Source organism: Procambarus clarkii, chromosome 67 (genome assembly GCF_040958095.1).
Source record: "Procambarus clarkii isolate CNS0578487 chromosome 67, FALCON_Pclarkii_2.0, whole genome shotgun sequence".
Lineage (NCBI taxonomy): Eukaryota > Metazoa > Arthropoda > Malacostraca > Decapoda > Cambaridae > Procambarus > Procambarus clarkii.
In genome coordinates this window covers 8,414,429-8,437,777 of record NC_091216.1, presented here as the reverse complement: position 1 = coordinate 8,437,777, position 23,349 = coordinate 8,414,429, and the positions used below count along the sequence as shown (strand labels likewise).

The 23,349-nt window shown below is 46.1% G+C and overlaps 1 protein-coding gene across 1 annotated transcript in view; it reads left to right on the top strand.

The window, feature by feature from the left end:
• LOC138355434 (D-beta-hydroxybutyrate dehydrogenase, mitochondrial-like) overlaps positions 1–21,960 on the top strand; it is a 28,959-nt gene extending 6,999 nt beyond the window's left edge. Inside the window, exons 4-6 of the mRNA XM_069310329.1 lie at positions 12,570–12,722; positions 13,316–13,511; positions 21,019–21,960. Of these exons, the coding sequence (XP_069166430.1) occupies positions 12,570–12,722; positions 13,316–13,511; positions 21,019–21,181 (512 nt within the window). The 3' untranslated portion in view covers positions 21,182–21,960. The remainder of the gene's footprint in view (positions 1–12,569; positions 12,723–13,315; positions 13,512–21,018) is intronic.
• Positions 21,961–23,349: the final 1,389 nt, after the last annotated feature.

Genomic DNA, 23,349 nt, shown 5'->3' with positions numbered 1-23,349 from the left:
GCCTCCTGACGATTTCTCCCGTCATCGACATCTCATTGATTCCGTGGATGCCTCCATTACTTTTAACCCCACTCGTCTCGGTACGCGTGTCGTTGCTGCTCCTTCTCAGGATGCTGCTTCCCGCTTGGCTGCCTTATCCTGCCTTGGCGAGACCCCCGTTCGGGTCTCGAAGAACGTCCAGTTGAATGCCAGTGTTGGCACTATTTTGCTCCCGCCCCATGTTGCAACCGGTGTTCGGGACCTACGCGACTGCCACGACGATATTCGACATATCCTCGCTGCCCAGGGCCATTCTATTCTCCAGGTGGACACGTTTACTCGTCCCCCTCGTGGTAGTCGCCGTCAACCCCTCCGGGTTGTGAAGATTACCTTTGATGGTAGGACCCTTCCACCCTCTGTCATTCTTGCTGGTGCCAGGTGCTCTGTCCAGGAGTACATTCCTTCTCCTCGGCTCTGCAACAAGTGCTGGAGGTTTGGGCATGGTGCCCTCCGCTGCTCCGGGACTGTCTCTCTCTGTCCTTTGTGTGGTGGCGAAGGTCACTCTAAGTCGGAGTGCGCTTCTCCCCAGGCTCGTTGCCTCAACTGCGGTGAGGCCCATCCTACCTTCTCCCGTGCGTGTGTCCATTACAAGCTTAAGGCAGCCGTCCTCAACTTGAAGCACCGGGAGCGTTTATCTTTTCCTGAGGCGAGGCGCCAGGTTCGCCGGCTCCCGCCTTATGCTAATATCTCTTATGCTCGCGTGTTGCGCTCTTCCTCTCCTCGTCCTTCCCGCCTTCCTCAGACTCACAACCGTTTCCAGGCCTTGGACCCTGATGCGCCCACTGCCCCCTCCTCTGTCCCTTTGGGTTCTCTCCCGAAGGATCCTCCTCCTGGTCCTCTGTCTGGGGTTCCCCTTCCTTCTACCCGGTCTGTCGTGTCTTCTGTGTCTCCTTCCTCGTCCCCCTCCGATCCTCCTTCCCATCCTCTTCCTCCATCTATCGGCTCTCCCCGCCGCCTGTCGGTGCGGGCGGATGTCCATCGCTCTCCTAACGGCCGTCGTGTGTGCTCTCGTTCGGCTTCTCCTGTTGAGACACTGGAATCCGTTGCCCGGTACGTAGTTGCTGGGACACCGGTCTCTTTAAGTCAGAAGCGTAAGCCTGGCTCCTCTCCTTCCTCTTCCCCGGCGGGTAAGAAGGCTTCGCTTTCTTCCTCAGCTCCTCCTTCTGGCTCTGTTGCTCCTTCCACTCCCGTTTCAGTGCTTGCGCCCCCTGTTCCTGCTATGGAGGTTTCTTTGGCCCCTGCTTCCCTTTCGGTTGCTGCTCTTGCTGGGGTGCGCTCCTCTCTTTCTACTCCCCCTCTTCCTGCTGCTGTCCTTGACTGCTCCTCTCCGTTGTTGTCTCCTCCTCCTCCTCCTCCTCCTCCTCCTCCGGACCCTGCCCGCCCACCTCTGATCTGTTCTCCCGTTTCCTTCCCTCCGTCTTTGCTCAGTTTACCCATGCCCCCTAACCCTGACTTTGCTGACCCTGATCCCGACCCTGATATTCTTTAACGTGCTCTGTTGGTCTTTCGCCTTTGTTTCTTCCTTGTTCTCTGTTTTTGTCCTTTCTCTTCTCGTCGTTGTCCATTCTTCAATGGAACGTTCGAGGTTATTACGCCAATTTCCTCGAACTCCAACTTCTGGTTTCGCGGTTTTCGCCCCTTTGTGTCTGTCTCCAGGAGCCGATGCTTGGTGCTCGTCCTGGTCGTTTTCGTGGCTATTCCTTTCTCTCCCCCCCCCCCCCCCCAGCCATTGCTGGGGCTTCTAATTCTTCTGCTCTCTTGATTCGGGCTGATGTTCCCTTTGTTCCTTTACTTTTTCCTTCGCCTCTCCATTGTTCTGCTGCTCGTATCTTTGTGGGGAAATGGTACACAGTTTGTTCCATTTATCTCCCCCCGGGTGTCCCGCTCTCTCTTCCTGATTTGAAACACCTCCTAGACTCCTTGCCGGAGCCTGTGCTCCTGCTGGGTGACTTCAATTGTCATTCTCTTTGGGGTGACGTTCTGACGAATACCCGGGGTCGCCTCCTTGAGCCGTTTCTCCTCTCTTCTTCCCTGTCTCTTCTGAATTCTGGTGAGCCCACTCATTTGGACTCTCGAACTCGCACCCTTTCTTGTCTTGATCTTTCTCTCTGCTCTTCTTCTCTTTACTTAGATTTCACATGGCAGGTTCTTGATGACCTCCATGGAAGTGATCATTTCCCCATCCTTGTTTCCTTTTTCTCTTTTCGCCCTTCCCTCTCTTTCCCTAGGTGGCAGTTTGCTAAGGCGGACTGGACCCTGTTTTCCCTCAGTGCTACTCTCTCTGACCTCTCCCTTCTGACCCTCTCTCGCGCTCTCCTCCTTTTTCATGACACTGTCTTCGACGCTGCCCTCCGCTCTATTCCTCGCTCTTCCTCTCGGGGTCCACGGAAGTGCGTTCCCTGGTGGAATGCGGACTGTGCTCGGGCTGTCCGCTGTAAGCGTGCAGCCTGGAAGAAGCACCGCCGTAGGCAGACGACCGATTCTTTTCTTTTCTTTCGGAAAGCGAGTGCGGTGGCCCGTAGGGCCATCCGTACGGCTAAACGTGAATGTTGGGCATCTTATGTCTCGACAATTACGTCCGAAACCCCTCTGGCCCAGATCTGGAAGCGTATCCGCAAGATAGCAGGTAAGTTCGTTCCCGATGTTTCACCGGTCCTTCACCTCCATGATACTCTTGTGGCGGACCCGTTGCAGGTCGCTTCCAAACTGGGTTCCCACTTTTCTTCTGTTAGCTCTGGTCTTCATCTTCCCCAATCTTTCCTTCTTCGTAAACCTGTCCTTGAGTCTCGTCCTTTAGATTTCTGCACTCATCTTCAGCTTCCCTATAATGATCCCTTCTCTCTCTCTGAACTTCGTTCTGCCCTGGCCCTCTGCGGTTCTACGGCGGCGGGCTCCGATGGTATTCATTATGAGATGCTTCGCCATCTCCCTCCGAGCACGTCTCAGTATTTACTGAGTCTGTATAATCGGATCTGGGAGTCGTCGTCAGTCCCTGAGGACTGGCTCGATGCCGTTGTCCTCCCTGTTCGCAAACCAGGGTCTCTGGGTACTTCCCCTAAGGACTTTCGCCCTATTGCTCTCACAAGTTGTGTCTGCAAACTCTTTGAACGTATGGTTAACGTTCGTCTGATGTGGTTCCTGGAACACCATCACCTCCTCTCCCCTTCTCAATTTGGTTTCCGCAAGTGCCGCAGCACGACAGATGTCCTGGTGAACTTGGAGGTCTATATACGTACTGCTTTTGCTGCGAAGACCTCCGTTGTTGCCGTCCTTTTTGACCTAGAAAAGGCTTACGACACCACTTGGCGTTATCATATCCTATCTCAACTTCATTCTTTTGGCCTTCGTGGTCATCTCCCTCTCTTTCTCCGCAGCTTCCTCTCTCGTCGTTCCTTTCGGGTGCGCCTTGGTACCGCTCTCTCTCCCCCTTTTCAGCAATACGAAGGTGTGCCCCAGGGTAGTGTTCTGAGCACTACTCTTTTTCTGGTTGCCCTCAATGGTCTTCTTTCTTCTCTTCCTTCTGGTGTCTTCTCCGCTCTCTATGTCGATGATCTTACCCTTTGTTGTCAGGGTGATGATTCGCCTCTCCTTCAACGCCGGCTTCAACTTGCGATTGATGCCGTGTCGTCTTGGGCCACAGGTCATGGCTTCAAGTTCTCTACTTCTAAGACTTGTGCCATGACTTTTACGCGGAAACGGGTTGTTCTTCGTCCCTCTTTGTCACTTTATGGTCATCCCCTTGAATACAAAGATTCCGCGAAGCTTTTGGGGTTATTCCTTGACACTCGTTTGTCTTGGTCTCCCCATATCTCTTACCTCCGTGTTGAGTGCTCTAAGTCCCTTACCCTCCTTCGGGTCTTGTCCCATACTTCTTGGGGGGCAGAAAGGCGCACTCTCCTTGCTTTACATTCCTCTCTCGTCCTGTCTAAGCTCGATTATGGTTGCCCTGCTTACTCGTCTGCTTCTCCTTCTACTCTTCGCCGTCTTGATGCTTTGCACCATACTGGGTTGCGCCTCGGTTCTGGTGCCTTTCGTTCGACTCCCGTCCTTAGCTTGTATGTTGACACTGGCTTCCTGTCTCTCCAGGACCGCCGTGATCGCTACTGTCTTCGCTATCTTGCGCGGTCCTTGCAACATCCTTCCTCTCGTCTCTGTCGTGCTTTAACTTTTACCCCTCCTGCGGTTCCTGTTCCTCTTCACCACCTCCCTCTTTCTGTCCGGTTATCTCGCCTGCAGGATTCTCTTTCCGTTCGTATTTCTGATGTTTCTCCTCGTGTTGTTCCTTCTTTGCCCCCGTGGAGGGTCCCTCTTCCGCGGTTTTGTACATCCTTGACTCGTATCACTAAAGCTTTTACCCCTCCTACAGTTCTAAAACGCCTTTTCCTCGAGCACTTTTCTTCTCACTCCCGCTCCGTTTCTGTCTTCACCGATGGGTCTAAGTCAGCGGACGGTGTTGGCTACTCTGTTGTTTTTCCTGATCGCACTTATGTGTCGCTTGCCTCCGGAGACTAGCATCTTTACAGCGGAACTTTATGCTATTCTCTATGCTCTTCGTCTCCTGCTTTCTCGTTGTCAGTCTTCCTTTGTGGTTGTTGTTGACTCTCGTAGTGCCCTCATGGCTCTCGGGTGCTTTAATCCAGTTCATCCGGTAGTTGTCGAGATCCAGCATTGGCCGTTTCTCGTTCACAGTAAATTTAAGTCGGTTGAGTTTTGTTGGGTTCCCAGCCATATTGGCGTGTCTTTAAATGAGCGTGCGGAAGCTGCCGCTAAGGAAGCTGTCCGCTCTTGTCCCATCTCTCGTAAAGGCATTCCGTATTCCGACTTTTACCCGGTTATCCATTCCTCAGTCCTTACCCGTTGGCAGGCTTCTTGGTTGTCTGTTACTGGTAACAAGCTACGTACTCTTAAATGTTGTGTTTCCTCGTGGCCGTCCTCCTTCCACCGTAACCGGCGGTGGGAAACAGCTCTAGCGAGGTTGCGTATTGGCCATACTCGCTTAACCCATGGTCACTTGATGGAGCGCCGCCCTGCTCCTTATTGTCCTAGTTGCATTGTCCCTCTTACGGTCGTGCATGTCCTTCTTGAATGTCCTGACTTCCAGGACGAGCGTGTGTCTTGCTTTCCGACCGCCCCTCGCGGTCACCTGTCCCTCGATAGACTTCTTGGTGACTCGGATACTTTTGATATCGTTCGCCTTATGCGTTTTTGTTCTCGTATTGGCATCCTTGGTGATATTTAGCGCCCTCTGATTATTTTGCGTATTTGATGGTGCTACATAGCCTTCCCGGTTTGGTGCCTTCTTTTGATAATTACTTACTTACTTACTTACCAGTTAAAGGTGTGGCATCTACATAGATACATAAAAACTTGCGCCTATTCGAATGCAACTTGGTCAAAATTTCAAAGCAATTGGTAAAGAGGTTTCGAAGATTTCCCTCACATGGAGAAACATACGAAAAACTTAAAAAAAAAAACCTTCATCGATGTGACATCTATATAGTATGTATATAAAAACCTGCTAGGATGCAAATGGAACTTCGTGAAAATTTCAAAGCAATCGGCGAAGAACTTGATATTAGCGATTTTGAACAAACTAACATTTAAATTTTTATTTGGACTAGCAGTACCCAGCCACGCGTTGCTGTGGCTCGGCAACACATGTGCGTAGTTGAGCCACAACAACCTTCCCTCTCACCCAGTCTTGTTAAGATCCGCTTCCTGGAACAAAAAGTTCCAGGTAGCATGGGCTATGGCGAGCCCGTAGTTGTGTGTATTCCCCCAGTCCTCCCCACCATTCCCCATCATCCGTCTCCTCGTCCTCCCAACCATTCCCCACTCCACCACCCCTCTTCCTTCCCACCATGCCCCACTCCCGTCCCTTTGTCCTCCCCACCATTCTCCATACCCTCATCCCAACCATCCTGAACTCCCTCGTCCATTCCCACCATTACCCCTGCCCTTGTTCCCTCGTCCGCCTACCATCTCGCTTCCGTCCCCTCATCATCCCTACTCCCTCGTCAGATACCTTCCCAAATTGTCTGATATTCCAATCAGAAAATTGGACAAAGTGAACTGATGTTCCCATCTGAAATATAAGAAACGGCTAAAAAAAATAAATTGAAAATGAAATGTTAAAAAAAAAACTATACTCGTGAAATGAACGGTATGGTAAACACGGCTCAATTCCAACACAATTCACACAAAATAATTAAATGAAAATGAAAATAAATAGATCTATAAAAATTAAATTTATCAATGCAATCAGAAATGCTGAAATGGAATTGAAACATATTTAGTATAGCATTTATGTTGCTCTTACATGCAACAGATGGTGCCGTTTTTCAAGAAAGTTTTAAATGTTAAGTGTTATATCTATACATACACTTACGAAATGAATGGTATGGTAAACGGTTAAATTCAAACACAATGTCACGCATAATAATTCGATAAAAAAAAGTATCTATCTATGAAAATTATCAATACAATTGGAAACATTGAAAAGGAATTCGTGACATGTATAGTATACTGTGCATGTTGCTATGTGCAACAGATGGCGCTGTTTTTCAAACACGCATGTTTTTGTCACAGGGGTGGCATCGATATAGTAGGTATATGAAAAGACGTGCCTATTCGAAAGAAACGTATCAAAATTTCAAAGCAATCGGTGAAGAACTTTGAGATTACAGCATCTGTTGTCCTTACGTCCAACAGATGGCGTTTTTTCAAAGAGCACGTTTTCTTCCTGTCACAGGTGAGGCATGTATATAGTAGGTATATAAAAAGACGCGCCTATTCGAATGCAACGTTGTCAAAATTCGAAAACAATCGGTAAAGAGGTTTCAAAGATTTCCTTCACATGGAAAAAGTTTTTCAGAACTTTTTTTTTCTATCCGTTACAGACGTGACGTCTATATAGTATGTATATAAAAACCTGGCCAGATGCAAATGGGACGTTGTGTGAAAATTTCAAAGCAATCGGTGAACTTTCGGGGATTAGCGATTTTGAACAAACTAACATTTCTATTTACTTATATAGACTAGCAGTACCCGCCACATGTTGCTGTGGCTCTCGTTAAATGGAAAAGATAAAATACACGTTTCTTACATGTTTAATTTCACAATCCTTGTGGAGATACAATATTTTCTCTGGTTCCAGTCTGTGAAGATAGTCTGATTGCCGACTTTAGAACACGAAACGCACAATGGTCCATGTGAGAAGCAATCTGTCTAGATCTAAACCACACAATTCTAAAGATTGGCCCTAAGCTTTGTTGGTGATTGCAAACGCCAATCGAATTGAGAATTACAATCTCTTAAATTGAAATGGCAAATCAGTTGGAATCGTAGGAATGTGAGGAATGAGGACATCTTCACTTTAAAGGTCCTGTCAAGATTGTTGCTTCTACATTGCTGAATAATTTTTTTACTGAAAGCTGCGTGCCGTTTTGAGCTTTGGCTGGTTGATATTTCGTAACATAATTAGCACGCCAATTTTCAATTGCAGTTCGTGCGGTGGTGGTATTCCTGGCAGATAATGAATTAAAAAATTGGATAATTAATCGCTTCATCTGCTTCCACCAGTGTCGATGGACTTGTATGTGACTGCCTTGCTTTGTATGTTAGACTGAATAATATAAAGTTCTTAGATGTCTTTGTTCCTGGCCTCAAGAATAGCTCGTTCACTCTGCTAATCGTGATTCTTATAATTGGTTTGAATATTGGGAAAATACTTTTTTTCAACCAATTCTTCTTTAAACTTCACTAAATTGAAGTTATGAGGCAATGAAATTCGTCCTGAGGTCAGATCAACCGGCACGTTTCCGTTCCCAATTTTCAGAATTTTGTGAGTATCTCGGCTGATGAGACGTTTTGCAGCTGGACATGCATATTTGTAGTATTTCAGGCAAGCATTTATTTCGTCCGCTAGTGTCGATCTAAGAATTACAGGTAATGTCTGCATGAAATCTCTTGCAAGTAATATTAATGCGTTCCCAAATGGTCTGATGTTTTCACACAAGTCTTGCAATGATCGATCAAGAGCCTCAAGCGCTTTTTTTTTAGGAGGGGGGGTGTGTGTGTGTGGGATGTTTTTGTTTGGGATGTGCATTCATCCCAAACAAAAAGTTTACATTTCTGCAATACTTTTCCCATGCCGGATGCTTTGGAGTTTCTCCCAGTTGCACGTGGAAGTTTCAATGAACTACATGTTCAATGGCAATTTCAAAGCCGAAGTAGCAGTTCTTCCACCTGGTGGCAATGGCGCAGCTATTCCCGACGATGCAAGAGCTAAGGTTATGCTATTTTGGGATCGAATTGCTGCCAAAATCGATCTAATTAGAAAGGTTTTACAGTTCCTTTTGACGCATCTAAAAAGATTTCTCCAAACCCGTTATAAACGGTTTGAATTATTTGATCGTAAATGTCTTTTAGCTCAAGCGTTAGCTTAACAATATTTGATTGCACATACATAACAGATCACCCGTGTTTTTGACGTTTGATGACGTGTCACACGTCTTTTAGACTTCACCTGGCAGGTTCTTGACCTACACAAGTAACCATTTACCTATCTTTGTCACCTTTTTGCCTTTGCCTCTCCTTCCCTAGATGGCAGTTTGCCAATGCTGACTAGAACCTCTTCGCCTTGTGCGCTACTATTTCGAACCAGATCTGCCTTTCCCCAGATCCCTCCTCTTCTTTCATGAGTTTATTTTTTTTATGGTGCCTTCTGTTATTCGCTCTACTTCCTGGGGCGCGATGAAGTGCGTTTCCTGGTGGAATACAGACTGCTCGGGGATGTCTGCTATAAGCATGCAGCCTGGAAGAAACACCGGCGCCGACGGACGCCCGATTATTTTTGTTTTGGAGCGCAAGTGCGGTGGCCTGTACATCTGTACGGCTGTGTGAGGGTTGGAGATCTCTTTAGTTTCCACCATTACGTCTGACTCCTCTGCCCCTGATGTGGAAGAAAATCTAAAAGATAGCGGGGAAGTTTATTTCGGATTTCTTGCTAGTTTCACCTCCGTGGTGCTATTGTGGCGGAACAGGTGTCGGTCTCGACCGAACTGGGTTCACTTTTATACTGTCGGCTCAAATTCTAATCTTACTGTTTTTCCTTACTCGTAAGCCCCTTCTTGAATCTTGTCCCTTGGATTTTTGCACTCGGCTTCCCTATAGCGATCCCTCTTCGGAACTCCAGTCTTCCCTGTCCCTCTGTGGTTTTGTGGCAGAGGGGCTCGGATGATATTAATAGATTATTTTTGCCATCTGCCTCCATGCCTGTTTGTATTTACCATATGTTTAGAAGTGTCTGGGCATCGTAACCAATCGTTGAGGACTGGCTTGAGGCGGCGGTTCATCCTATTCGAAAACCTGATTCTCCTGGGGTCCCCCTTCCCCTAAAGACTTCCGCCTCGTTCATCTAACGGTTTTCGAACTCTTTGAGCGTATGATCAATGTTCGTGGTTCCTTGAGTGCTATTGCCTCGCCTTCTCAATTTGGGTTTTGAGTGTTGCAGTACGACTGATGTTCTCGTGAACTTGGAGATCTATAGTCGTAGTGCCTTTGCTGCAAAGACTTCCGTGGTTGCTGTCTTATTTTTTTTATCCTGGAAAAGGCATAAGATGCCACCTGGAGATGGCATATATTGTCCCTACTCGGTTCTCTTCGCCTTCATGGTAATCGCTTCTTCCAAAACTTTTTCTAGTCGTTCCTGTAGTGCAGCTTGGTATCGCTCTACCTCTTTTCGGTAATATGAAGATAGTGTGCCCCAAGGTGGTTCTGAACCTTTTTTCTTTTTCTCTGGTTGCCCTCAATTTTCTTCACTGCCTTCTGACTTTGTGCTCTTTGATTTTACTCTGCTGTCAAGGTGACTTTCCTCCAATGGTGGCTTCAAATTGCAATTGGTGTCGTCCTGGACCATTAGTCATGGCTTAGTGTTCTCTACTTTTAAGACTTGTGCCTTTGAGCATTAGACCTTTGAGTCTAATCCTGCTAGTGGTGTAGGCAACTGTTGTATTTCCTGACTGCACCTGTGTCGCCTGCCTCCGTAGACTAGCATCTTCACGGCAGAACTTGTGTAATTTTGTATGCTCTTCGTAAACTGCTTTCTCGCCATAATTCCTTTTTGTAGTACTGTCAGTGCCCTCATGACGCTAGTCCTTTAATTCTGTCCATGTGGTCGTCGAAATACTGGGTTTCTCATCTCCAACAGACTTAAGACAATAGTTTTGCTGGATTCCTAGCCATATTGGCATTTCCTTAAATGAGCATGCAGATGCTGCTGTGAAGGAGGCTATCCGCACTTGTCCCATTTCCCGCATAGGTGTTCCTTATTTAGACTTTATTGTTGATTCCTCAATCCGTGCCTGTTCACTGATTGTCTTCCCCCGGCCTTCCTCCTACCTCTTTAACCGGTGGTGGGGAAACGGCTGAGTTTATGCGTTGGCCATACACGTTTAACTCTCGGGCACTTAATGGTCCGCTGCCCTGCTCCTTATTGTCCAAACTGCACTGTCAATCTTAGTCATGCCTATCCTTGCTGAATGCACTTCCAGGATGTGCGTATCTTCCTTCCCGACCACTCCTCGTGGTTACCTGTCCCTCGATAGAATCCTTGGCGAATTGGATACCTTTGGTGTTCCCCTTAGGCACTTTGTTCTTGTATTGGCATCATTAATGATATTTAGCTCTTTTATAATATCCCTCACACTTGCCGGTGCTACAGCCTCCCTGCCTTGGTGCCTTTTGAAAATTACATTCTCATTGGGCACCTGCAACATGTAGTGATTTGTAGTTTCTCTTCACTGACAAACCCCACTGCACCATCTATAGCATAATGGTGTCGCTTGAAACATGGGCTCTCGTTGGAAACGAGAAAATGTAGATGTTGAAGCGCAGAGGGGGGGGGGGGGGAGAATTGGTGCACTGGGCACGTGGGGTCAGTTCCTCTGTGCTGGTGAGCCTACCAGTAACCGTGCTACTCGCCCTCTCGTGTGCAAACTGAGGGACTACTTTTGTAATGCTTAAACAATTTTTTTTTTCATGATCGCTCGTAGTTAGCATTCCTCTAGTCGTCACTTAAAAGTAATTTAAAGATCAATTGAAGTCTTGGTGCTTGATATCTCCCCCTCCCCCCCCCCCACTCGAGGGAGGGGTGTCAATGCCGTCCACACCTCTTATAAACTACCACACGGTGCGGAGGTAGGCAGAATACTGGAACTCCTGATAAATAGAACAGGGATACAAATTCATGTATGGGACCGACTAAACAATGCCAAAGCAGCCTTCGGAAAATAGATTCCGAAGCCTCGGTACAAACATTCAGATCAGCCTATATAAGGCTCTAGGTCGGCAGCATCTAGAGTATCCCCCAGTACCACTACACACCCTAAAGAAAACTAACACGCAGAAACTGCAAGCGGTGCAAAATAAGGCGCTAAGGAGAGCAGCAAAACAGTCCACCATATGACCAGACAATCCAGCTCCTGAGCTCCTGAACATACAGCCACTAAACATCAGACTGCAGCACCAAGCTATCAGGGTGTGGAACACCATCGAAATGTTAGGACCCAATGTTAGAAAGATTACTCAAAGATGAGACGCCCCACTCCCATAGCTGGTGGCCCAAGAGCCTCGATTTACTTGATGCAAACCCAGCCCCACAGTACTTAATTCCCAGATGAAACGCTGAGCAGAAATCCTTCCCCCAATAATTGGGAAAAATTGAGTGTATTTGTGTGTGCATATGTATACGGGTATATGTATAGGTGTATGTATGAGTAACTATAAATAATAAGAGCCTTAAACAAAATGTGGCAGCATCGGAGTGCGTATATATATGAATGCTACAGTATTCATCCATAGACATCCATATATGGTGGAACACATGTGAAGAACCTCTCGCACTCACTGCTCCCTGACAAGAGCCAGCTTAGCTGCCAACACCCACACATTGTGTCAGCAAGCCGAACAGCCCGCCTGCTTTCACACCTCACTGTATTTCCCCACTTCTATACTTCCCTTCACCTATGCCTCTCCTTCCTCTTTACTTTCCCCCCCCCCCCAAAAAAAAAAAAAAAAAAAAAAAAATCCCACGCCGTCTTCTCCAAACGGTAGAAAATACTGGCTGACTTACTATAATACTGACATAATAGGCTCGTACAGCTGGATCTTTATCAATAATCTTGAACCTTTATTGAATAGCAGCACTCGGGTCTTTACTAAAGATGTTTATATATAAATGCACGACTCGACTTCATAGCACAGCACCCTCCTAGATGTATATTATATTCACACTTGGCTTACGAGCGCTAGTGACGGACAGGCATCCTCGTAAAATAATGGCACCATAAATTTAATAGTCTAGACAGACGAGTTAGTGCCTGGAAGGAATTGTTCTCATCCTGTGATCCCAGTGGGGCAGCCATTGCTGGATTTGGGTTGGGAGCAGAGCCAAAAATGGCATACATTTTGGTTGATGACCATTGGCTTCTTACAAATTTCTAACCTTGAAACGTCATTGTTTGTGGCAGGTCGGGTGGTTATGGTGTCTTCCCCAGCAGGCCAGATAGCTGAACGTTACGTAGCGATTTACTGTGCCACAAAGTGGGGCATAGAAGGCTTCACCCAGAGTCTACGCTTGGAGTTGGATTCCTCGGGAACCTCTGTTGTTCTGGTTAGACCATGTGAGTAATCCTACAGCCCCTATTTTCTAACTTTCCTCGATGATCGATGTTATATACCATTCCCTCAGATTTTTGCCAGTTCGGCAAACTAGTCTTCAAAACCTGGGGCCATTTTTTTTTAATTTAAGAACCTTTGTTCTAGGGTTATTTCAGAGAAGTGGCACCTTATCTTGTGACCTTTTAAGTATTCTGATTCTGGAGGGCCGCAAATGCCTGCAGTACTATGATAAATTAGAATTAGTTTCAATAAAATTTTAATTTTATTAAAGTTTAATGTTAGGGTTTACGAAACGTGGCGAGATTGAAAAATATACCTCTGAAAGATTTTATATTTAAAGGGCATTTGACACTTAAACTGTAGCTATAACTGTTTAATGGTAACCATTCATGGTTAAATGTCTTAACACGGCTCAATGACGCCTACGTATAAATGCTATCAAAGTGGCGGTGGTTCAACGTATATCTAACGTGGCTGACGAAAATTCGGTTTCGAACGTTGCTCTTGGCTAGAGCACACTATAGTTCCTACTTTATTGTTCGCATATCCTTGCATGTTACTTTTGAACAATTACTAATTGTCTCTCTACTGTCAGGTAACCTCGTTAACCAGACAGGACTATTGAACAGGAATGCTGCACAGATAAACATGATGATTGAAGGGGCGAGTGAGGAGACTAGGAAAGTCTATGGGGCTGGAATGAGGAAGACACAACTGGCGTTCGAGGCAGCCTTTGACAATGTTGCCAAAATACAAGACCTTAATGACCCGTTCCTCATAAAATGTTTCAGGTATTATTTTGCCTACACGACAACTTTTACTTTATTGAAGTTGTATATTATGTGACTGACGAACAATTGGTTCGATTTTTCTTGACGAAATTAACGTAATGTACATATATAATTTAAAGTGAATTATAACATGGTATCTGGCTATGCCTGGGTCTCTTCCCCTTTAACTCCATTTCCTCCTTTCTCCCTAATATCTGGTGTTCTCCCTCCTTCCTCCAGCCAATCTTTTTCAGTTTCGAAGCACAAACTAATTCTATAGTAAACGCACCGTATTTCAGACTATAAAAATCGAGAATTGTTTGTGTCATTGGGGGCAGACTCTTCCTCTTCCACAGTGGAGGAAGAGGAAGGTTCCCTTGACTGGCCTGAAAAATGACACTTTCAGTCTAAAAGGCTTGTTGTAAAGGGAAGGGGCGGGGAGGGGGGGGGGGGCAGTTCTTATATAGTAAATGAAGTGTACATTAACCAGGCTGTTTACAATGTCCTTCAATGTAGTCGGTTTCCTACAGTTTTAAAAATGGGTTATTTTCATTGGCTATTGCACTTAATCCTAAAATGTGTCTAGGCAGTCCCCGTGTTGTAGTGTAACACTCGCCTGGCGTTTCACGAATGCTGTCCTGGGTTCGAATCCTGGTTGGGGAGGATTTACTTTGATTGCTCCTACCAGCCGATTTGGTGCCGTTCTTGAATGCTGTTCTTCTGGTTTGACACCGGGTGGCGTAAGACTCTGTTGTCCACGATGCAAGCTGGCTGTATCGGGCTCTCTCTCCCTCATAATAGTTGCTCCATGGGGGGTGTAGAGGCATAATTGGTGATGAAATTATATTGATGTTAGTTCTATGCAGACTTCTGAACACAATTCAACTTCAGACTCGTTGGGTGGGCCACCAGGCACCCGAGTCGGACTGTGATGGAACGCCAGGCTCTGTAACCCCTGCTACATTGGGCTCAAAGCTGCTTTTGATTCTCCCAACCACCTCTGCTCCCATCCCACCTCTGTGGCAGGGTTGAGTCAAAGCCTCCAGTGGTGCCGACCACAAACTGGCGAGCTCCCTCTCATTGTAACAACTGCACCTTTTACCCCCCCCCCCTCTTACTGGGGGTGCTCAGCGTCGTCACCTTTCATATTCGAACACGCATGATTCTTACCCAATCTTCTACTTTCCAGCATTTGTTTGATTCTGCTAAATGGACAAGGCATTTTGATCTGTTATTTTGGTCTTGTGCACTGATTTATTCATCTATAAATGCCTAGTTGATTCGATGGATACCTGTCCCTTTTCACCCCACCCGTACTGGTACACATGTTGCTGACACTTCTCGGGAAGTGGCTGACCACTTGGCTTAATTGTCCTGCATTGGAGACGGTCCCCTGTTCGGAACTCAAATGTCCGGTTAAATGCCAGTATTGGCAGTTATTCTCCCTCACCATGTTGACTGATGGGGCACTGAAAGACTGCTTCAAAGATATTAATATAACTTTGAGGCACAAAGGCCATCTTATCCTTACTGATGCACCCACTCGTCCTTCTCGTGGTCGTCGTCGCCAACCTCTTCGTATAATGAAAATCCCTTTTGATAAGTCTCTACCTGAATTCTTGCCGGGTGCCAGATGCTCAGCTCTGCAGTAGGTGCTGGAGATTTGGCCATGGTCCCTTAAAAAGCACAAGGAGGCATGTCTAGGCCCCTTGTGTAGTCTTTGGGGTCATTCAAATAGTTCCTCCATCCCCCCCCCCTCCGTTCACGTGATAATTACGGAGACTCCCACCTTGCTTACTCCCCCCTCAAATGTGTGTACTACACATGAGGATGATCATAAATTTGAAACAAAACGATTATTTTTTTCCCCTAGGCGATATGTTCACCATCTTCCCTCATTTCCTTCCTTCCCGGTCTCTTATGCCCCTCCTTCCCCTTTAGACTCGATCCTTCTTGCTCCTTCCCACCCCCCCCCTCCCTCTACAACACCTGTCCGTCTAGGGTGTGTTTCACTTTACTCCCAGCTGTCTGTGTTGACCGCTTCTGCGACTGTAGAGCATGTCGGAACATTACTGGTGGTGTACGGGGTCGCTGCCTCCAATCTTTGGAGAGAAAGAACGGGAGCAGTTACAGAAACCTAAACCTGGCTTCTATAATGTCTCCCCGGCAGGTAAGAAAGCTAATTGCATCCCTCGCCTTCCGTGTCAGACTAGATCCCTGTATCTCTGGTGAATGGCGGAGTCTCTTGACACAACGTCTAAGTCCATTAACCCTAGATTCTGATGCTACCCTTTATAAAGTGCGCTCCCATGTTCCCCCCCCCCCCCTCTGATTCCCTTTACCGCCCTTCTCTGCTGCCTCCTCCCCCTCCAGACTCTGCCTCTGGCCCATCCTACTGCCCCCATGACTAGATCGTCTGGCCCAGATTTACCTATAACCTGATGTCACTGACCTTGATATATCTAGTATCTTGGATTCCGCTTTGCCTTTGCTCTAGACGACAAAGTGGTTTGCATTCTTAAATATTTCTAGGTTCTATGCTAACCTCCATGACCAGCTTCTGATCACTAAATTTACACTGTCAGTCTCGGAAGATACATGGCACTCGTCCTGGTCGCTTCCGTGATTTTCATCCCTAGTTCTTCTCCCTTTCGGTTTTGCTCGAGCCCCAAAATCTACTGCTTTCTTGATCTGTAATGATATTCAGCTTGTTCCACTTTTCCAGTTAATTCTTTTCTACTACTGTCGGTATTGGTTTCCGTATCATTTTACTCTCCTCGCTTCCTGATCTTGAATGACTGTTGAACTCCTTGCCGGAACCTGTACTCCCTTTGGGTAATTTTTAACTGTAGACATATTCTCTGGGGGGCGATGCTCTGACAAATGCCCGAGGGTGCTGCCTTGAACAGTTTGTCCCGTTTCTTCTGAATTCTGGAGAGTTCACTGTTGCAATTGCACCCTTTCCACTATCTCTCTCGGTTTTCTTCATTTAGATTTCACGTGGCAGATTCTTGACCTCCTTTTTTCTTTTTTTTTTTTTGAGATGTATAAAAGTTGTTACATTCTTGTACAGCCACTAGTACGCGTAGCGTTTCGGGCAAGTCCTTAATCCTATGGTCCCTGGAATACGATCCCCTGCCGCGAAAAATCGCGTACCTGCACAAGACTAAGTGAGCATTTCCCATCCTTGTCACTTTTGTACTTTCTCCTTGCCTAGGGGCAGTTTGCCAAGGTTAACTGGAATCTATACACCCTCTCTCGCTATGCTTTGACCTGTGATCATCTTCTCCCTCGAAGTCCCCTTTTTCATGACGCCATATATTAGTCACTGCTCTCCACTGTTTCTCACTCTACTCCTCAGTGCACGTGAAAGTGCATTCCCTGGTGGAATTCAGACTATGCTCGGGCTGTCCACTGTAAGTGTGCAGTCTGGCAGAAACGCCGGGAGTGTACGATACCACCTGGAAGTACCATATTCTATCGGCTCCATTCATTTGGCCTTTGTGTTAATCTTTCTACAAAACCCTCTAGTCTTTCTTTTTATAGAAGTTTTATACCCCACTGCCTTTTTTCAGCAATACAAAGGTGTACCCCAAAGTTGTTCTGAGCACTATTTTCCTGGTTGCCCTCAATGGTTTTTTCCTCCCCTCCCTCTGCCATTTTCTCGGGTTTCTATATTGACTCTCTTGCCCTCTGCTGTCGGTGATGAATCTTTTCCCATGACTCGTCCAACTTGAGATTGATGCCATGTCGTCGTGAGCCACCAATCATTGCTTTGTTCTCATTAACAAATACTTGTGCTATGACTTTCTCGGAAGCAGGTCTTTCTTCGTCCCTCTTCATCGCTCTATGGTAAACCTATTTATAAGAGATTCTGCTATACCTTTGCGGTTGATATTTGCCACACTTGTCTTGGTCCCCCCTCCCCCCAAATCTCTTAGAAGTTGAATACTCTGAGGCCCTTAACTTAGTCTTGTTCCATACTTCCTGGGGAGCTGATAGGCGCCTGCTCATCTTTACATTCCTCTCGTGTGATAGCTAAATTCTACTCTGCCTGTCCTGCTTACTCGTTTGTCTCTCGCACTGTCTTGATGCTCTGCACCATACGGGGTTACGCCTCGGCTCTGTGCCTTTCGTTCGACTCTATTCTAAGCCTGTACATAATAACCAGCGTTCGGTCTCTAGGATCGTCGTGAGTTACCATTTTCCAAACTGTTGTACTGTCCCTACAACCCCTTTCTAGCTTGTCCTACTGAGATCGTAAGCTTCCTGTGAGCCCCTGTTCTTTAACCACTTCTTCTGTACCTGCAAGATTCTTAATGTTGCCAACAGTCATTCATCCTTGCCACCATGGAGTCCCACTTCCAAAATTTTGCAAATCTATTACTTGCATGGCAAATGCTTCAGTTCCTTGCCCTCTTTTCCTTGCCCTCTTTTCCTTGCCCTCTTTTCCTTGCCCTCTTTTCCTTGCCCTCTTTTCCTTGCCCTCTTTTCCTTGCCCTCTTTTCCTTGCCCTCTTTTCCTTGCCCTCTTTTCCTTGCCCTCTTTTCCTTGCCCTCTTTTCCTTGCCCTCTTTTCCTTGCCCTCTTTTCCTTGCCCTCTTTTCCTTGCCCTCTTTTCCTTGCCCTCTTTTCCTTGCCCTCTTTTCCTTGCCCTCTTTTCCTTGCCCTCTTTTCCTTGCCCTCTTTTCCTTGCCCTCTTTTCCTTGCCCTCTTTTCCTTGCCCTCTTTTCCTTGCCCTCTTTTCCTTGCCCTCTTTTCCTTACTCGCTCCGTTGCCGCTTTCACAGATGTGGCGAGTCTGCGATGGTGTAGGCTACCAAGTTTTATTTCCTGACTACACCTTTGTGGCGTTGAACCTGGAGACGAGAACCTTCTCGGCAGGACTATGCAATTGTAGTATGCTCTTCATTGGCTGCATTTTCGCTGTCAACATTCCTTTGTCGTTGTAGTACTCTCTCGCATTACCCTCATGGCTTTAGTCAGACTACCCCAAGCTGTACTGTACAAGTTAAACATTGGCACTTTCTAGTCTACATCAGATTTAAGGCATAGTTTTGCTGGTTCCCAGCAATGTTGGCATCCTTAAATGAGCGTGCGGACGCTGGCGATAAGGTTATTCCACACTTGTCCTATTTCCGGTAAAAGCGTTCCATATTCAGACTTCTACCTGGTTATTCATTACTCAATCTGTGGCCATTGGCAGGGTCGTTGGTCTTTGTATTGATAACAAACTGAGAGCTCTTAAGGGTAGCGTGTCCCCCATGGCCTTCCTACCACCGTAACAGGTGGCAGGGAAACTACTCTGGCAAGGTTACGTACTGGCCATACCCCTTTAACTCGCAGGCACTTAATGGAGCATAGCCCTGCTCCTTATTGTCCAAACTGCATTGTCCCTTTTACGGTCGTGCATATCGGTGGAAAGTCCCGACTTAAAGGACGTGCGTGTTTTGCTTCCCAACTATCAGTCGCAGTCAGTTGTCCCTAGATAGAATCCTTGGTGAATCGAATGATTTTGATATTGCTTGCCTTCTGCGTTTTTGTTCTCGTGGCATTTTTGGCGATATTTAAAGCCTTTTGAATATCCCACATTTGATGGTGCTAGTGTCTCTGGCTTGGTGCATTCTTTAGATAATTTCTTTAAAATATTAATACCAGAGAAGTCTTCTCGTTATCACGATGAATACTTAGTATATACCACCCATTTTATTGAACATTAAAATTTATATATACAAATCAAAGCGTTTCAGATTGGGATATCTGAAAGATGCCTACTGCTGCACAAAGTTCCTGTTAAAATGAGATGTAGGACGAATACAAACTATAATAAGACGTGCATTAAATCTTGGTGCTAAATGCATTATACATAACCTTACTGAAAACCACAAGAGCCATAAACACTGATTTGCCACATATATAGGACTAACACACACAACTTGCACAAGACTAAAAATGCAGACCCGCTTCTGTTCCAGGAAAGTCCAATACAGGCTCGCCGTGGCCTGTGCTACTTGGAAACTTTATTTAGGGTAGTTGAATCTAAAACATGCGTGTGGGCCCAATCGGAGAACCCGTTGCCTCTGATCAGGGCAGTGGTAACTGCTGGAATCGGGGAGGAGATGGAGAGAGGGAGAGATATGGAGAGAGAGAGAGATGGAGAGAGAGATGGAGAGAGAGAGAGAGATGGAGAGAGAGAGAGAGATGGAGAGAGGGGGAGAGAGAGGGGGAGAGAGATGGAGAGAGGGGGAGAGAGAGAGATAGATGGAGAGAGGGAGAGATGGAGAGATATGGAGAGAGAGAGAGATGGAGAGAGAGATGGAGGGAGAGAGATGGAGGGGGAGAGATAGATGGAGATGGAGAGAGAGAGAGAGAGAGAGAGAGAGATGGAGAGAGAGAGAGATGGGGGGAGAGAGAGAGAGAGAGAGATGGAGGGAGAGAGATGGAGGGAGAGAGATGGAGGGAGAGAGATGGAGGGAGAGAGATGGAGGGAGAGAGATGGAGGGAGAGAGAGATGGAGGGAGAGAGAGATGGAGAGAGAGAGAGATGGAGAGAGAGAGAGATGGAGAGAGAGAGAGATGGAGAGAGAGAGAGATGGAGAGAGAGAGAGATGGAGAGAGAGAGAGATGGAGAGAGAGAGAGATGGAGAGAGAGAGAGATGGAGAGAGAGAGAGATGGAGAGAGAGAGAGATGGAGAGAGAGAGATGGAGAGAGAGAGAGATGGAGAGAGAGAGAGATGGAGAGAGAGAGAGATGGAGAGAGAGAGAGAGATGGAGAGAGAGAGAGAGAGGGAGAGAGAGAGAGAGATGGAGAGAGAGAGAGAGATGGAGAGAGAGAGAGAGATGGAGAGAGAGAGAGAGATGGAGAGAGAGAGAGAGATGGAGAGAGAGAGAGAGATGGAGAGAGAGAGAGAGATGGAGAGAGAGAGAGAGATGGAGAGAGAGAGAGAGATGGAGAGAGAGAGAGAGATGGAGAGAGAGAGAGAGATGGAGAGAGAGAGAGAGATGGAGAGAGAGAGAGAGATGGAGAGAGAGAGAGATGGAGAGAGAGAGAGATGGAGAGAGAGAGAGATGGAGAGAGAGAGATATGGAGAGAGAGAGATATGGAGAGAGGGAGAGATGGAGGGAGAGGGGGAGAGAGTGTGGAGAGAGAGAGAGATGGAGGGAGAGAGGGAGAGATATGGAGATGGAGAGAGAGAGAGAGATATGGAGATGGAGAGAGAGAGAGAGATATGGAGATGGAGAGAGAGAGAGAGATATGGAGATGGAGAGAGAGAGAGAGATATGGAGATGGAGAGAGAGAGAGAGAGAGATGGAGAGAGAGAGAGAGAGATGGAGGGAGAGAGAGAGAGATGGAGGGAGAGAGAGAGAGAGATGGAGAGATGGAGGGAGAGAGAGATGGTTAGGAGAAAGGTGACAGATCATGCACATTACACTACATCTAGTATTTTTTTTGTTTGCTTTCTAGTTTGTCCCCTACATAAAGAATTGCACATTTATAACCTAAATTTTATTAATGACTTATCCTCGCCAGGAGAGCCATGATGAGCAAGAAGCCGGCTGCTTGCTACACTGCTGCGCCCCTGGTGGTACGCTCGTCTCTGGGGCTCCTCCAGATGCTCCCTTCTGCCTGTCTCCACGTTCTTCTCAAGCGGGGCGTCAACATTAAAATTTTAAGTCTTGCTAGAAAATACTAGTATGTAAATGGCATGCTAAAGTGGTTCACAATTTTTTGGGAGGATGGGGGGGGGGGGAATATTCCAGGCTATGGAGGCAGCCTTTTGGTACTAGTGTTTAAAGGATGTTTGAGATTAACTGAAGATGTTATGGTCACGTGACTACTAGGTTTAACTCCCCCTCCCCCAGTCCTACCTCTAGCACAAGGTGGATGTCGTTCACAAAATATTGACTAACAAAGTATACATTATTTGATCCTGCATTATATTTTACTTAGGAAAAGTACATGCGTAGATGCAGAGTTACAACAGTGAGATTTATGGAGCTAATACATAATACACAGCCACTAATAAGTGTTTCGGGCAAGGTGTGGAGGAAAAACTGACTAAAACTTGATTTATACTTTACTCCCAATTAATATTGTTGAAAAAAGGAATAAAAAAAAGAGGGGAGATGTAAAAAAAAAATCGGCAACTGTACAAGTTGGGCAACAAACGGCATTGTTTAGAACAGAAAGACATGGGTTGACATTTATGGGGTAAGGTAGGTTACATGGCGCTAATTAGGTAGTACTTGGTTCTTCTCTTCCCCTCCCCATCTAGCCCGTTGGCACTGAGGGGGCTTGGTAGACGGTTGCCGGAGTGTGATGCTCCGTGGGACAGTCCTCTGTCCTTTTGGGGTCTTGCACTCCTGCTGCCGTCTTCTCTAATTGTGCTGGATCGCTTTTCCTTTTTCCTTGTTTCGTTTTTCTCCCCACTCTTCTCTGATCTGCTTGTCGTTTCCTGCCGACCTTTTGCTTGTTTTGGTTATTCCTTTGGACTTCTTCTATTTTGACACCCGGGTGCTTGGGGAGGCATACTCTTGCACCCGTAGAACTGTAGTACCCGACGTCTCGAGCGAAGGGAACCTTTTATTGTCAATCCCCTTTTCGTCGCTGAACCCGCTCTCGACGAACTGACGGTTCTTAAGGTGGCACTTGTGGGGCGTATGAGGAACACAGGGAACACAGAGCATTCAGAGAAACTTGCCATTTAACTCTGAATACATAATTCAGTTACATAATGTAATTAAATACATAAAATTCTTATGTATTGGCAATGTGATGTACATTCCAAGTATATATTAATTCTATCAGTTGTATGCCATGTAATTGTAGATAATTATTAGATGTTTAGTTATAGCAGTAGACTAATGTCAGTTTGAAAAAAATCATTGTATGTTTATTGTATTTAATGCTATATAGGTAACATCATGTGGACCATGTTGGAGAATGCATACATTTAGTTTCCAGATGAATTTTTCATATGTATACAGAGTAGTTTCCATTTTGTTGTACCTTGCATTGTCCCATTGTGAGGACATTATGAAATTGTCACTGTGAAAAGTTTTCCACTTGGACAATCTTTTGATACGTGTTGTATATATCTAATATATTTTATATCTTGTATGCATATCTGTTGGCGTATGTCATAGAATTCTCCCTAACACCCCTCCCCCCCCCCCTCCCACCCCTCTCCCCCTCCCACCCCTCTCCCCTTCTGATGTACCGACTTTGCCAGTGTTACCATCTCGTATCCATGCGAATTCTTTATACTTATTTTGTATTTCATGATTTCTTTAATGTATTGATTTTCTATTATACATAATTATGTAAGGTTGTGCCTTGTACTCTTTAAGTTGTTAAATTAGAAGTTCCTAAGTATGTTGTAAAAGACTTAGATTTGAAAGTTGGTCAGTTGATTGGAGTTGGTTAGTGTCCCCTCTCGGCAAGCTTACCTCAAGACGCCACAACTCTCTGATCTCTTCAGGTGAGCGGACCTGTTGGCATTTGGTCTGTGACCTTTTTTGGGTAGTTGCCTGCTAGATTTATAATCGTGTGTTTATAATGGAAAATTTCTCCTGTTAAACATGTATATCAGGCGATAGGTGATTTTTGTCTTGGTGAGGTGACATATTTTGAGGAACTTGTGAAATGCCAAGGACCTAGATTCATGAAGCTGCCTGTATTTCTTCGTAAGTAGGTTTGCTATGAAGGTTCTTAAGTATGCCCTAAAAATATGCTTAGGTGCAATTCAGGTAGGTCCACTTAGGAAGAAATTTGATGGTTCACCAGCGTGCCGATAGAAGTCAGTTTCGTTTGGCTAATCAGAGAGCAGGCAACATTATTTATTTTATTTATTTATTTATA